Source organism: Oncorhynchus nerka, linkage group LG27 (assembly GCF_034236695.1).
Source record: "Oncorhynchus nerka isolate Pitt River linkage group LG27, Oner_Uvic_2.0, whole genome shotgun sequence".
NCBI classification, from domain to species: domain Eukaryota; kingdom Metazoa; phylum Chordata; class Actinopteri; order Salmoniformes; family Salmonidae; genus Oncorhynchus; species Oncorhynchus nerka.
This window is the reverse complement of record NC_088422.1, coordinates 34,563,238-34,577,433: the sequence shown is the minus strand read 5'-3', so window position 1 is coordinate 34,577,433 and position 14,196 is coordinate 34,563,238. Positions and strand designations below refer to the sequence as shown.

General features: G+C 43.0%; 1 protein-coding gene and 1 pseudogene across 6 annotated transcripts in view; one reads left to right on the top strand and one right to left on the bottom strand.

Moving 5' to 3' along the window:
* The window catches only part of LOC115111655 (EMI domain-containing protein 1-like), an 80,566-nt gene extending 75,286 nt beyond the window's left edge, over positions 1–5,280 (top strand). For 3 of the 6 annotated variants that reach the window (XM_065011605.1, XM_065011603.1, XM_029637966.2), the window contains 4 exons: positions 29–73; positions 430–441; positions 2,697–2,781; positions 3,496–5,280. In XM_065011605.1, coding sequence (XP_064867677.1) covers positions 29–73; positions 430–441; positions 2,697–2,781; positions 3,496–3,635 — 282 coding nt within the window. In that variant the 3' untranslated portion in view covers positions 3,636–5,280. Of the gene's footprint in view, positions 1–28; positions 74–429; positions 442–2,696; positions 2,782–3,027; positions 3,122–3,495 lie in introns of those variants that run through there. The other 3 variants (XM_029637967.2, XM_029637969.2, XM_065011604.1) reach the window with 3 other exon arrangements.
* A 162-nt stretch (positions 5,281–5,442) lies between these two features.
* LOC115111208 (rhomboid domain-containing protein 3-like) lies at positions 5,443–13,085 on the bottom strand (annotated as a pseudogene).
* Positions 13,086–14,196: the final 1,111 nt, after the last annotated feature.

The following is a 14,196-nucleotide window of genomic DNA, read 5'->3' as shown; positions in this document are numbered from 1 at the left end:
TTACTCTTTACTTAATGTTTCTATTTAGGGAGTACCAGGAGACAAGGGAGAACCAGGAGAGAAAGGCCTGCCGGTAAGACTAAAATATATGGGCTGTACACCACTGGGCTGCATAAGACCAGGAGGCAGGAGAGGAAACTGGGACCCTTTCTCAATTAGTCTTTCTTTGATTCCTTATGTCTTCTCTCCTTGCATCCACCAAAGCCATAGGAGGAGAATGTCCAAGGGGAGGAACCTTGGGGTCTTCTCTTCCAATGGTGTTTGAAAAGGAAGCAAGGATATAGGATACGAGAAATGTGGGAAAACGAATTGAGAAAGAGTCCATTTCCCCACAGTGTACTTAAATTGTATAAATACTGTTTACTGTATAGACAATTATTGTGTCCGTCTAATCACTGATTTTCCTTTGCATCTTTCTTATGTTACAAGAACAATCTAAATGTAAGTGATCTAAATGATTTTTGACAGCAAGTCACCACTATGATCCATGTCCAATCACCACATTTACATGCTTATCTTTGCGATTTCACGTTTTGATCAAGTTTACTGTTAGTATTGTTCTGCAAATGGTCCTGCATTTGTTTTGTTTTTGAAATACTTATTTACTTTATAGTATGTCCGTTTACTGCATGTGGGATTGTGGTTGCTGTTGTTTGTGTGTGTTCTGTTTCATGATGATTTCATGATCATGTGGTTTTTTGGTCCTTGGGGTGTGCTGTAGAATGCTGCCCCTTGTTGAATACACTGTCCTACTCCTGTCCGACCCTAAAGCTGTCTGACTCCCTCTGCAAGCTACTGTCTCCATGGCTACCTTTCACAGTCACATTCTGAGAATCTGACATTGGCATATACATACACACACGCCTGCCTGACGCTCCTACCTCACACGTGCTAAGTCATTTGCTGACTGAGGGAAAGATCATGGAATCTATAAGAATCTGTTGAGTGGCATGTAATATATAGTTGTATTGAGGATCAATATTTGATCATGCCATGCTTTTACAAACCTTTCTCCAAATTATATACATTCAGCAAAGGATGACATGTTCATATGTTAATTTAACTAGTGTACAACACATATTGTGTATACATAGTATAAATGTTATTATAAACTGGGTGGTTCGAGCCCCGAATGCTGATTGGCTGACAGCCTTGGTATATCAGACCGTATATCACAGGTATGACAAACATTTTTACTGCTCTAATTACGTTGGTAACCAGTTTATAAAAGCAATAAGGTACCTCAGGGTTTGTGGTGTATGGCCAATATACCACGGCTAAGGGCTGTATCCAGGCACTCCGTGTTGCGTCGTGCATAAGAACAGCCCTTAGCCGGGGTATATTGGCCATATACCACACCCCCTCGGGCCTTTTTGCTTAAGCATGTGTCGAATGTATATGCCAAATCACTCCATTTAGAGTTGTGGGAACAGTGGTGATGGGTTAGTGCTGGGTGTGTGGGGTAGGGTGTTTTGGATTGGGGTTGGAAATGTGAGTGGATACAGCTATCCTCCAGTGTCCCACAATGCATGGCTGCATGCTCCCATCCTTAGTTACTGCACTGTTTGCCATTTCTCTTTTTGCTTGCCAAACTCATATGTAAACTCTGTGTTTAACTTAGTGTAATAACAAAAAAAATGCAGCAATAACACAGGAACCAGGCAAGATTACTCTAAAATGTATCGCAAACCCAAAATATATTTCGTATCTCCTCAACGGCCTCACTACAGCCCCATTATCTGTTCTGCTCCTCATCAATCAACCATGACATAGAGGAGCTTGTTATTGTGGATACAACCTGGAAAAACACAAATACACTGGACATTAGACATTGTTATGATGTATAGATACAGGACTGTAGCTTAAGGAAATCTTGCCTTTTGTTCCGTAGAGATTTGTCCACTACTCGTTAATCAGTTTATTTCTTGACCCAAGAGAAAAGTACTCAGGCATCCACGTTAACACAATCGTGTGCATGCGTTCTTTATCAACTGTCACTGCCATGATTGTGTCTGTGTTATCTTTGTGTTATTATTTTCTATGTTTCATCTTTTTTCTTAGGGGATTATTCATAAAGCCAGTAGGTTTTTCTTGAAAAGTAGATATTGATCTGTTTCTCATTTGAAACAGAAACTTTAAAAAAGACTAAAGACTTACTGGCTTTATCTGGTGAGCATATTTTAACACAGTGAGAGATGGATTGGCAGCTATTATGACCACAGCTGTATTACCAGTCATGTAGATACAATATACTGAGACTTCAGACTAAGACTTTACAAATGTTTTAGAAAATCACTTTTTTTTTGTCATGCAACCCCTCTAAAATACTTGCCTGGTTGAATAGCTGCTCATCTTGATCAAGTCCAGAGGGAATGTGGATGGCATGGTCAAACCTGAAGCCTTGGACAGTCTACTCCACTTTTGTTATGTCAACAACATAGGAATGTGTTGTGATGTGCATGCTGTTTTTACCCAGCATGGCAAAGACTGGCCTGGTATGGCAGCATGGCCAGAGAACGAGGGAGATAGAGAGATACAGGGGAGGGATGAGGTAAAGGGATGCGGGCTGGGTGCGTGGACTGGTTTTAACCTGCTAACTGCTGTAATGGATTGACAGAGAGAAAATGACTTGCACCTTGGCGGGCAATTTGTTTGGCTTGTGCTCCTTACCTTGACGGCTGTATCTATCTTCACAGGGGGACGGGATACATCAGATCAGAGAAGCGCTGAAGATCTTAGCCGAGAGGGTTTTAATCCTCGAGACTATGATCGGTATTCATGGTGAGTAGGAGGTGTGGTCAGCTTGAGGCAGCAGGGTCAGCTTGAGGCAACAGGGTCAGCTTGAGGCAGCAGGGTCAGCTTTAGGCAGGGGTCAGATGAGGCTGGATCTCACCCCACCCTCCACCACTCGTGGGATGTGGGACGTGGGACATGGGGTATGGACAGAGGTAGAACAGCCCCAGGACCAGGCCTGGTGTGTCCACTCTCCACCCCTCACCCAGTCCCCTTGTCACTGTTCTCCGATAGGACATTAGTTTGAAGATGTTCCAAGACTTGCAGGCAGACCTGGAGCTTCTGGCTCGCAGGGTGACACTGCTGGAGGCTATCATCTGGCCAGGTAACGCTGGTAACCATCCTCACCCCTCATTCAGGCTCTGATTACATTATCCACTGCATTTGGCATGCAGGGATCATACTTAAAATACTATTTTATGTATTTTTTTTGCTTTAAAAGTTGTTGCTCTATGTGGACTCACATTAGTAGAAATCTACCAGTAAATGTTGATTTCTTCACTAAATAAATGCATGTAACTCAAATGACTTTCATCTCTAGACACATGATAATGATCAATATCTCATCAGCCTCCTATGGCAACATCATATAAATGCTTTATGATATTTAATAATGTGCTCTATTAACTAAGTATTTTATATGTATGTCTCATATATGTATGCATAGGGTAGCATGGCCCCAACTCATTGTTTCTTCAACAGAGCCTGATCTAGGGTCCGGAGATGGTTCGTTCGGCACTGCGTCCCAAGGCGGTTTCTACAGGACTAAGCGGGCAGGCGCCCTACCCTATTGGCTTGTCTCCCCTCCTCTGTCCTCGGACACCAAGGTTCAGGGGAAGTAGAATCCCTCCTGCATCTCTGAGGATCACTGGGTCTAACCACCCCTCCCTTAGGTCTCTCTGGCACTCTACTGATCCAGACCTTATCTGATACCCTCTGTCAGCTGTACCATCAGATGAAAGGTGGGGGACACCTCAGGGAAGCCCCACTGGTGCTCCGGAGTCTTCCCACCTCCATTGGGAACCAGTACCACCCCCCTCTACCCCAACACACACCTCCCCATAGACCCATGGCTCCCCCTGTGTCCCGTCCCTGTGTCTACAGCTAGGAAATATTTCAGCCTCAGAAAACATGCAAAGATTCTTGTAAGATAAAAGGAAACCCAATATTGAAGGACAATACCACCCCAAAACTATATTTTGGTATTTGTTTCATTCGTGCATTGTTGACATAGTCCCAAATGTTTTGCTTGTCAGCAATAAAGTTTTCAAGATATGTAACTTTCAAAATACAGAAATCATCCCTGTATGATGCATTTAAGCATCGTATGATCATTTTTGCGGGGAGTTTTCCTTGAAATGTTTAATGGTGCTCATTCAACTGAAACAATTCTGGACTATAAGGGTCATTGCAGTATAGTACAAATGAGGGTCAATTAAAGGAGAAATCAAGTGTGAAAGAAAAGAGACTGGCTCTGAGAATTTGTTTGGACTTTAACAATGTCGGGAATCTCAGAGGTTTACTTATTTAAATATATTTAACATGTACAGACTACAAGACACACATGTACACAAACAAACCTCTTCCCTTTATATTCCTTTTGGTTCTATAATATTGTTTTAATCCTTGTTACGAAGTGCACTATAAAGATGAAGAATTACACACCGTTCCCGTTGAGGTGTCAGTTAACATGTTCTGAAAAGTCAAGTATATCTGTGTGTGTGTCTTGGTGTCTGATATCCCCCCATTTCAATCAAACACACAAGGGATGTCATTATATTTATTTGATTCACATTCTAGTTGAGATTTAGGTTGTTGCACATCAATTCAGTTCTGTGCTACCCTTTTCTGCACTTTCTACATTTTTAGACAGTATTTTCTCAACAACGGTGCCGAAATACAAAACTCATATCCTTATAGCAAAGTATATTCTACAAAGTTCTGATTTGTGATCAAATTCCTACATTTCTTTCGAACCCCAAGCTGCAGCTCGTGCATAAACTGTCAGTAGTAAGACACCTCACATTTATTTTAAAGCCACAAGCTAAAGCAATGTCATCTCTAAGAAACCCTTTCTCCTACAGCAACTTCAGTCCTAAGCACACAGTAGGAGTAGAGGACTTGTTGATGGAACTTGAATACATTTTTTGCGTAACTTTGTACCACTATTTCATTCTTTAGATTTGACCTTTTAGTAATTTAGCAGACGCTCTTATCCACAGCGATTTCAGTAGTGAGTGCATACATTTTTCATACTTTTTTCGTATACTTCGACTGATTTATCTGTCACAGTAAAGAAAAAGGATTCTTTGATCAAATGTGTTTCTTTATCTTATAAAAAAATATCAATCGCAGTTTCTTGTTTTGTATGTAACGTCATATGTATTTTCCATTTTGGGCCTATTTCAAATTGCTTGCTAATGTGTTATTGTGCAAAAATATCGTGTAGATGCTTGGTATAATAAATAATTGTTTTGTGTTTTTTAACAGGCTCATTGTCCTCATTCTTTTCATAATTACATTTATTTGAGTACTCTTGTCTTTTCCTTTTATCCCCCAGGGTACATTTTAACACAAGTTCAGCTCAGTAAAACCCAAGCAAATAACAATATCATGATACTAAATCATATCTTCTGTTCCATGCTCCTGCTAGTTGGCCACTCTGTGTTGATCTGACAGGCCTCCTTGGTGGCAGGGGGCTCTTTTCTTTGGATGTCATCACAGCCTCCTCCCCAACTCTGTCATCAATGAGCTGGGAGATGACGCCATCTAACTGTCAAGTGGCAGCCAGCGCCACCACAGCTTTATGCGCCATCTAACTGTCTAGTGACAGCCAGCGCCACCACAGCTTTATGCGCCATCTAACTGTCGAGTGGCAGCCAGCGCCACCACAGCTTTATGCGCCATCTAACTGTCGAGTGGCAGCCAGCGCCACCACAGCTTTATGCGCCATCTAACATCGAGTGGCAGCCAGCGCCACCACAGCTTTATGCGCCATCTAACTGTCGAGTGGCAGCCAGCGCCACCACAGCTTTATGCGCCATCTAACTGTCGAGTGGCAGCCAGCGCCACCACAGCTTTATGCGCCATCTAACTGTCGAGTGGCAGCCAGCGCCACCACAGCTTTATGCGCCATCTAACTGTCGAGTGGCAGCCAGCGCCACCACAGCTTTATGCGCCATCTAACTGTCGAGTGGCAGCGCGCCACCACAGCTTTATGCGCCATTTAACTGTCGAGTGGCAGCCAGCGCCACCACAGCTTTATGCGCCATCTAACTGTCGAGTGGCAGCCAGCGCCACCACAGCTTTATGCGCCATCTAACTGTCGAGTGGCAGCCAGCGCCACCACAGCTTTATGCGCCATCTAACTGTCGAGTGGCAGCCAGCGCCACCACAGCTTTATGTGCCATCTAACTGTCGAGTGGCAGCCAGCGCCACCACAGCTTTATGTGGAGGAAACTCTTCTCCAGTTGCTGAAGCCTTAAAAAAAGATGTCAATAATGTTTTTGCTCAACAGAATTATTTTATTTGATGACTCAGGCATGTTTGATCACAGCTTGCTTTTGGGTGGAATCAGCTAAGCATTATATGATAAATTACTCCATAAAATAGAATACATATAGGCTACAACAAATATGCTCTTCTTTACTAGTAAATACCCTAGTAAACCTGACTGACTTCAGAGAGGACACTAGGACATTGACACTTCCACTTTGACCCCTGGTTCCTCCGGGACATCCTGTAAGGAGGTCAGTACCCCCGCCCTCAGCATCTGCTCCTCCAATAACTGGGCCTCTGACACTGCTTCAGACCCATTCATCAGCCATTGAGGAACAGGCGCTGGCCAAGGCTGTGGGTTCATGGGTGAAAGTTTAGAGGGAGCCGCCTGAGGGAACGACCCAAATCTGTAATAAACATCAAAGTCTCATGTGACAATACTCACTCATGCAACCAACTCTGCCATTCCAAGGCTAGGTAGCAGTAAGTCAGACTTGAACAAGCTACTGTTGTTGTCACCTCTGTGCCTGGAGTAGTAATGAACATAGGCCCAAGCAGGGTGGAAGTTGAAAATCCCAATATCCTTTATTTTCTGCAACACTCCAATAAAGGATGGACAATCGTTAAACAAAGGTAAGGTATATAATCACAGAATGTAAAAGATAAGCTGTACATTTCGATGAAACATGGTGAAGCTCCAAAATTGCCCTCGCTGGAAGCCTGTGTTTCAGACATAAGGAAGAGGATGGCTGCAAATGTTCGACTTTTAAACTCGGACAAAATAGAGATGCTTGTTCTAGGTCCCAAGAAACAAAGAGATCTTCTGTTGAATCTGACAATTAATCTTGATGGTTGTACAGTCGTCTCAAATAAAACCGTGAAGGACTTTAACGTTACTCTGGACCCTGATCTCTCTTTTGACGAACATATCAAGACTGTTTCAAGGACAGCTTTTTTTCAATCTACGTTACATTGCAAAAATCAGAAACTTTCTGTCCAAAAATGATGCAGAAAAATCAATCCATGCTTTTGTCACTTCTAGGGTAGACTACTGCAATGCTCTACTTGCTGGGTTCCCTGATAAAGCACTAAATAAACTTTAGTTAGTACTAAACACGGCTGCTAGAATCTTGACTAGAACCAAAATATTTGATCATATTACTCCAGTGCTAGCCTCTCTACACTGGCTTCCTGTTAAGATAAGGGCTGATTTCAAGGTTTTAATGCTAACCTACAAAGCATTACATGGGCTTGCTCTTGCCTATCTTTCCGATTTGGTCCTGCCATACATACCTACACGTACACTACGGTCACAAGACGCAGGCCTCCTAACTGTCCCTAGAATTTCTAAGCAAACAGCTGGAGGCAGGGCTTTCTCCTATAGAGCTCCATTTTTATGGAATAGTCTGCTTACCCATGTGAGAGATGCAGACTCGATCTCAACTTTCAAGTCTTTATTGAAGACTCATCTCTTCAGTAGGTCCTATGATTGAGTGTAGTCTGGCCCAGGAGTGTGAAGTTGAACGGAAAGGCACTGGAGCAACGAACTGCCCTTGCTGTCTCTGCCTGGCCGGTTCCCCTCTCTCCACTGGAATTCTCTGTCTCTAACCCTATTACAGGGGCTGAGTCACTGGCTTAATGGTGCTCTTCCATGCCGTACCTAGGAGGGATGCGTCACTTGAGTGGGTTGAGTCACTGACGTGATCTTCCTGTCTGGGTTGGCGCCCCCACCTTGGGTTGTGCCGTGGCGGAGATCTGTGTGGGCTATACCTTGTCTCAGGATGGTAAGTTGGTGGTTGAAGATATCCCTCTAGTGGTGTGGGGGCTGTACTTTGGCAAAGTGGGTGGGGTTATATCCTGCCTGTTTGGCCCTGTCCGGGGGTATCGTCGGACGGGGCCACAGTGTCTCCCGACCCCTCCTGTCTCAGCCTCCAGTATTTATGCTGCAGTAGTTTATGTGTCGGGGGGCTAGTGTCAGTTTGTTATATCTGGAGTATTTCTACTGTTTTATCTGGTGTCCTGTGTGAATTTAAGTATGCTCTCACTAGATCTTTATTTCTCTCTCTCGGAGGACCTGAGCCCTAGGACCATGCCTCGGGACTACCTGGCCTGATGACTCCTTGCTGTCCCCAGTCCACCTGGCCGTGTTGCTGCTCCAGTTTAAACTGTTCTGCCTGCTTCTATGGAACCCTGACCGTTCACCGGACGTGCTACCTGTCCCAGACCTGCTGTTTTCAACTCTCTAGAGACAGCAGGAGCGGTAGAGATACTCTGAATGATCGGCTATGAAAAGCCAACTGACATTTACTCCTGAGGTGCTGACCTGTTGTACCCTCGACAACTACTGTGATTATTATTATTTGACCCTGCTGGTCATCTATGAACATTTGAACATCTTGGCCATGTTCTTTTATAATCTCCACCCGGCACAGCCAGAAGAGGACTGGCCACCCCTCATAGCCTGGTTCCTCTCTAGGTTTCTTCTGAGGTTCTGGCCTTTCTAGGGAGTTTTTCCTAGCCACCTGCTTCTACACCTGCATTGCTTGCTGTTTTGGGGTTTTAGGCTGGGTTTCTGTACAGCACTTTGAAATATTAGCTGATGTAAGAAGGGCTTTATAAATCCATTTGATTTGACTTGATTTGATAAGACAGAGACAATAGGTACAAAACATTTTTCCAATCATTTGTTGTATTTTATGACAGAGAACGATACAACTGTATCCTATCAGTATGGCACAGAAGTGGAGCAGTCCAGGTCCCTGGGAAGCAACACCAGATTAAGGAGTAAGAGCAGCCAGGGCAGGAACCCAACAGGTACACATCTGAGCAGCTTCCTCTGGGTCACCTGACGAAACTGGGCTGCTCTTTCTCTCTCTCTCTTTCTCTCTCTCTCTCTCTCTCTCTCTCTCTCTCTCTCTCTCTCTCTCTCAATTAAATTCAAGGGGATTTATTGGCATGGGAAATATATGTTAACATTGCCAAAGCAAGTGAAGTAGATAATATACAAAAGTGAAATAAACAATAAAAATGAACAGTAAACATTATACTCACATAAGTTCCAAAAGAATAAAGACATCACAAATTGTCATATTATGAATATATACAGTGTTGTAACGATGTGTAAATGGTTAAAGTACAAAAGGGAAAATAAATCAACATACATTTGGTTTGTATTTACAATGGTATTTGTTCTTCACTGGTTTCCCTTTTCTTGTGGCAACAGGTCACAAATCTTGCTGATGTGATGGCACACTGTGGTCTTTCACCCAGTAGACATGGGAGTTTGCCAAAATCTGGTTTGTTTTCAAATTTTTTGTGGATCTGTGTAATCTGAGGGAAATATGTGTCTCTAATATAGTCATACATTTGGCATGAGGTTAGGAAGTGCAGCTCAGTTTCCACCTCATTTTGAGGGCAGTGTGCACATAGCCTGTCTTCTCTTGAGAGCCAGGTCTGCCTAAGGTGGCCTTTCTCAATAGCAAGGCTATGCTCACTGAGTCTGTACATAATCAAAGCTTTCCTTAAGTTTGGGTCAGTCAAAATTGTCAGGTATTCTGCCATTGTGTATTCTCTGTTTAAGGCCAAATAGCATTCTAGTTTGCTCTGTATTTTTCTTAATTATTTCCAATGTGTCAAGTAATTATCTTTTTGTTTTCTCATGATATGGTTGGGTCTAATTTTGTTGTTGTCCTCTGGGGTCTGTTTGTGTTTGTGAACAGAGCCCCAGGACCAGCTTGCTTAGGGGACTCTTCTCCATATTAATCTCTCTGTAGGTGATGGCTTTGTCATGGATGGTTTAGGAATTGCTTTATTTTAGTCAAATTTAACAGCTCTTTTCTGGATTTTGATAATTAGCGGGTATTGGCCTAATTCTGCTCTGCATGCATTATTTGGTGTTTTACACAGTATACTGAGGATATTTTTGCAGAATTCTTCATGTAGAGTCTCAATTTGGTGTTTGTCCAACCTCACAACCATAAAGGGCAATGGGTTCTATAACTGATTCACGTATTTTTAGACAGATCTAAATTGGTATGTTGAATTTTATGTTCCTTTTGTTGGCATAGAATGCCCTTCTTGCCTTGTCTCTCAGATCGTTCACAGCTTTGTGGAAGTTACCTGTGGCGCTGATGTTTAGGTCAAGATATGTATAGTTTTTTGTGTGCTCTAGGGCAACAGTGTCTAGATGGAATTTGTATTTGTGGTCCAGGCGACTGGACCTATTTTGGAACACCATTATTTTGGTCTTACTGAAATTTACTGTCAGGACCCAGGTCTAGGATAATTTGTGCAGAAGATCGAGGTGCTGCTGTAGGCCCTCCTTGGTTGGTGCCAGAAGCACCAGACCATCAGCAAACAGTAGACATTTGACTTCAGATTCTAGTAGGGTGTGGCCGGGTGCTGCAGACTGTTCTAGTGCCCTCGCCAATTCGTTGATATATATGTTGAAGAGGGTGAGGCTTAAGCTGCATCCCTGTCTCACCCCACGGCCCTGTGGGAAGAAATGTGTGTGTTTTTGCCTATTTTAACCGCACACTTTTTGTTTGTGTACATGGATTTTAGAATGTTCTATGTTTTTCCCCCAACACCACTTTACATCAATTTGTATAGCAGACCCTCATGTCAAATTGAGTTTAAGGCTTATTTGAAATCAACAAAGCATGAGAAGACTTTGCCTTTGTTTTGGTTTGTTTGTTTGTTTGTCAATTAGGGTGTGCAGGGTGAATACGTGGTCTGTCGTACAATAATTTTGTAAAAAGCCAATTTGACATTTGCTCAGTACATTGTTTTCACTGAGAAAATGTACAAGTCTGCTGTTAATGATAATGCAGAGGAATTTCCCACGGTTGCTGTTGACGCATATCCCGCGGTATAGTTATTGGGGTCAAATTTGTCTCCACTTTAGTGGATTGGGTTGATCAGTCCTTGGTTCCAAATATTGGGGAAGATGCCAGCGCTAAGGATGATGATAAAGAGTTTTAGTATAGCCAATTGGAATTTGTATATTTGTATATTTTATCATTTCATTGAGGATACCATCAACACCACAGGCCTTTTTGGGTTGGAGGGTTTTTATTTTTTCCATGTAGTTCATTCAAGGTAATTGGAGAATCCAGTAGGTTCTGGTAGTCTTTAATAGTTCATTCTAAGATTTGTTTTTGATCATGTATATGTTTTTGCTGTTTGTTCTTTGTTATAGAGCCAAAAAGATTGGAGAAGTGGTTTACCCATACATCTCCATTTTGGATAGATAATTATTTGTGTTGTTGTTTGTTTAGTGTTTTCCAATTTCCCAGAAGTGGATAGAGTCTATGGATTCTTCAATTACATTGAGCTGATTTCTGACGTGCTGTTCCTTCTTTTTCCAGTGTATTTCTGTATTGTTTTAGTGATTCACCATAGTGAATTCGTAGACTCAAGTTTTCTGGGTCTCTATATTTTTGGTTGGACAGGTTTCTCAATTTCTTTCTTAGGTTTTTGCATTCTTCATCAAACCATTTGTCATTATTGTTCATTTTCTTCAGTTTTCTGTTTGAAATGTTTAGATTTGATAGGGAAGCTGAAAGGTCAAATATACTGTTAAGATTTTCTACTGCCAAGTTTACACCTTCACTATTACAGTGAAACGTTTTGTCCAGGAAGGAATTGAATTTGTTGTTGCCAAATTGTTTTTGGTAGATTTCCACACTGCATTCCTTCCATCTATAGCATTTCTTAATATTACTCAGTTCCTTTGGTTTTGATGCCTCATTATTGAGTATTGCTCTGTTCAAGAAGACTGTGATTTTGCTGTGATCTGAGAGGGGTGTCAGTGGACTGACTGTGAACACTCTGAGAGTCTCTGGGTTGAGGTCAGTGATAAAGTAGTCTACCGTACTACTGCCAAGAGATGAGCTATAGGTGTACCTACCATAGGAGTCCCCTCGAAGCCTACTATTGACTATGTACATACCCAGCGTGCGACAGAGCTGCAGGAGTTGTGACCTGTTTTTATTGGTTATGTTGTCATAGTTGTGCCTAGGGAGGCATATGGGGGAGGGAATTCTGTCACCTCCAGGCAGATGTTTGTTCCTCTGTGTGCTGAGGGTGTCAGGTTCTTGTCCGGTCCTGGCATTTAGGTCACCACAGACTAGTACATGTCCCTGGGCCTAGAAATGATTGATTTCCCCCTCCAGAATGGAGAAGCTGTCTTCATTAAAATATGGGGATTCTAGTGGGGGGATATAGGTAGCACACAGGAGGACATTTTTCTCAGTTAAGATAATTTCCTTTTAAATTACTAGCCAAATATAAAATGTTCCTGTTTTGATTAATTTCATGAAGTGAGTTAGGTCTGGTCTATACCAAATTAGCATACCCCCTGAGTCCCTTCCCTGTTTCACACCTGGTAGTTTGGTGGATGGGACTACCAGCTCTCTGTAACCTAGAGGGCAACCAGTGGGTCCGTCTCTATACCATGTTTCTTGTAGGATGACAATGTCTGTATTTCTTTGATGAAGGTACAGGTTCCTGCTCTTTAGGCCAAAGGCAGATGACCTCAGGCCTTGGAAATTCCAGGATGATACAGTGGGCTTTGTGTTCCATAAAGTGTCCAATGTTGTTGGTCGTGTGGTTTGGCCTCAGGCCAATAAGTGTGAACAGAGCCTGCTGGGCTAGTGCAAGAGAGGGGGTTGGGCCTGTTTGCCTGCTCACGGCCTGGGCGTACGTGTGACTTCCATGTTGAGGCCCTCTTTGCGGGGCTGGGGTGCATGGGATGGGAAGGAGGGGCATAGTATCTCTACTTGCACATTCATCTTCTGCACATCTACCATTCCAGTGTTTAATTGCTATATTGTAATTACTTTGCCACCATGGCCTATTTATTGCCTTAACTCCCTTATCTTACCTCATTTGTACTCACTGTATATATAGACGTTTAGTTTTTTTGTTCTACCGGGGCGGCAGGGTAGCCTAGTGGTTAGATTGTTGGATTAGTAACCGGAAGGTTGCGATTTCAAAACCCCGAGCTGACATGGTACAAATCTGCCGTTCTGCCCCTGAACAGGCAGTTAACCCACTGTTCCTAGGCCGTCATTGAAAATAAGAATTTGTTCTTAACTGACTTGCCTGGTTAAATAAAGGTAAAATAAAAATAAAATTATTGACTATGTTTTGTTTATTCCATGTGTAACTCAATGTTATTGTATGTGTCGAATTGCTATGCTTTATCTTGGCCAGGTCGCAGTTGCAAATGAGAACTTGTTCTCAACTAGCCTACCTGGTTAAATAAAGGTGAAATAAAAAAATAAAAAAAAATAAAAAAATAGGTCTGATCTGAGGGGGCCTAAATGAGGTGTGGGCATGGTTGACTTGGAGGGGTGTTGATTGGTTGGGGTGGGGGTGTTGATTTGGCTGGTGGTGTTGGGGTCTGGATGTAGGTCCTCTCGGCATGAGTCCTCTATGCGCAGGTCTGGGAGAGTGTCTTGCTGGTCTGGGAGAGTGTCTTGCTGGTCTGGGCGTCTATTGATCTTTTGCTCCTGTGTGAAGTGTTGGGGCTGAGTTTGAGAGTGATGTCCTTTAGGGACCGGGCAAAGGTGGGAACTGCTGCCTTGAATAGGTGGACCTGGTCATGAAGGCTGTTCAAGTCCAGGGTGGAGCTGTGGGCCAGGTAAATATTTGGTTTTGAGGCACAGTCATGGGAAATACTTGCGTTTACCCGCTGTATGATATCAGGGTGGAAGTCTTTTCTTGGTGGCAGGGTGGATATAACCACTTGTGCATTGGGGAAAGAAGGAAGAAGCTTTTTCAATCACTCCCTTGAGTGTTGTGGCCACCATTTCCTGCTGTGTTCTCAGGTCGTTTGTGCCTGTGTGTATTATTATGTGGCTAGGTGAGGCTAGGTGAACCTAGTTGATCCGCAGACAG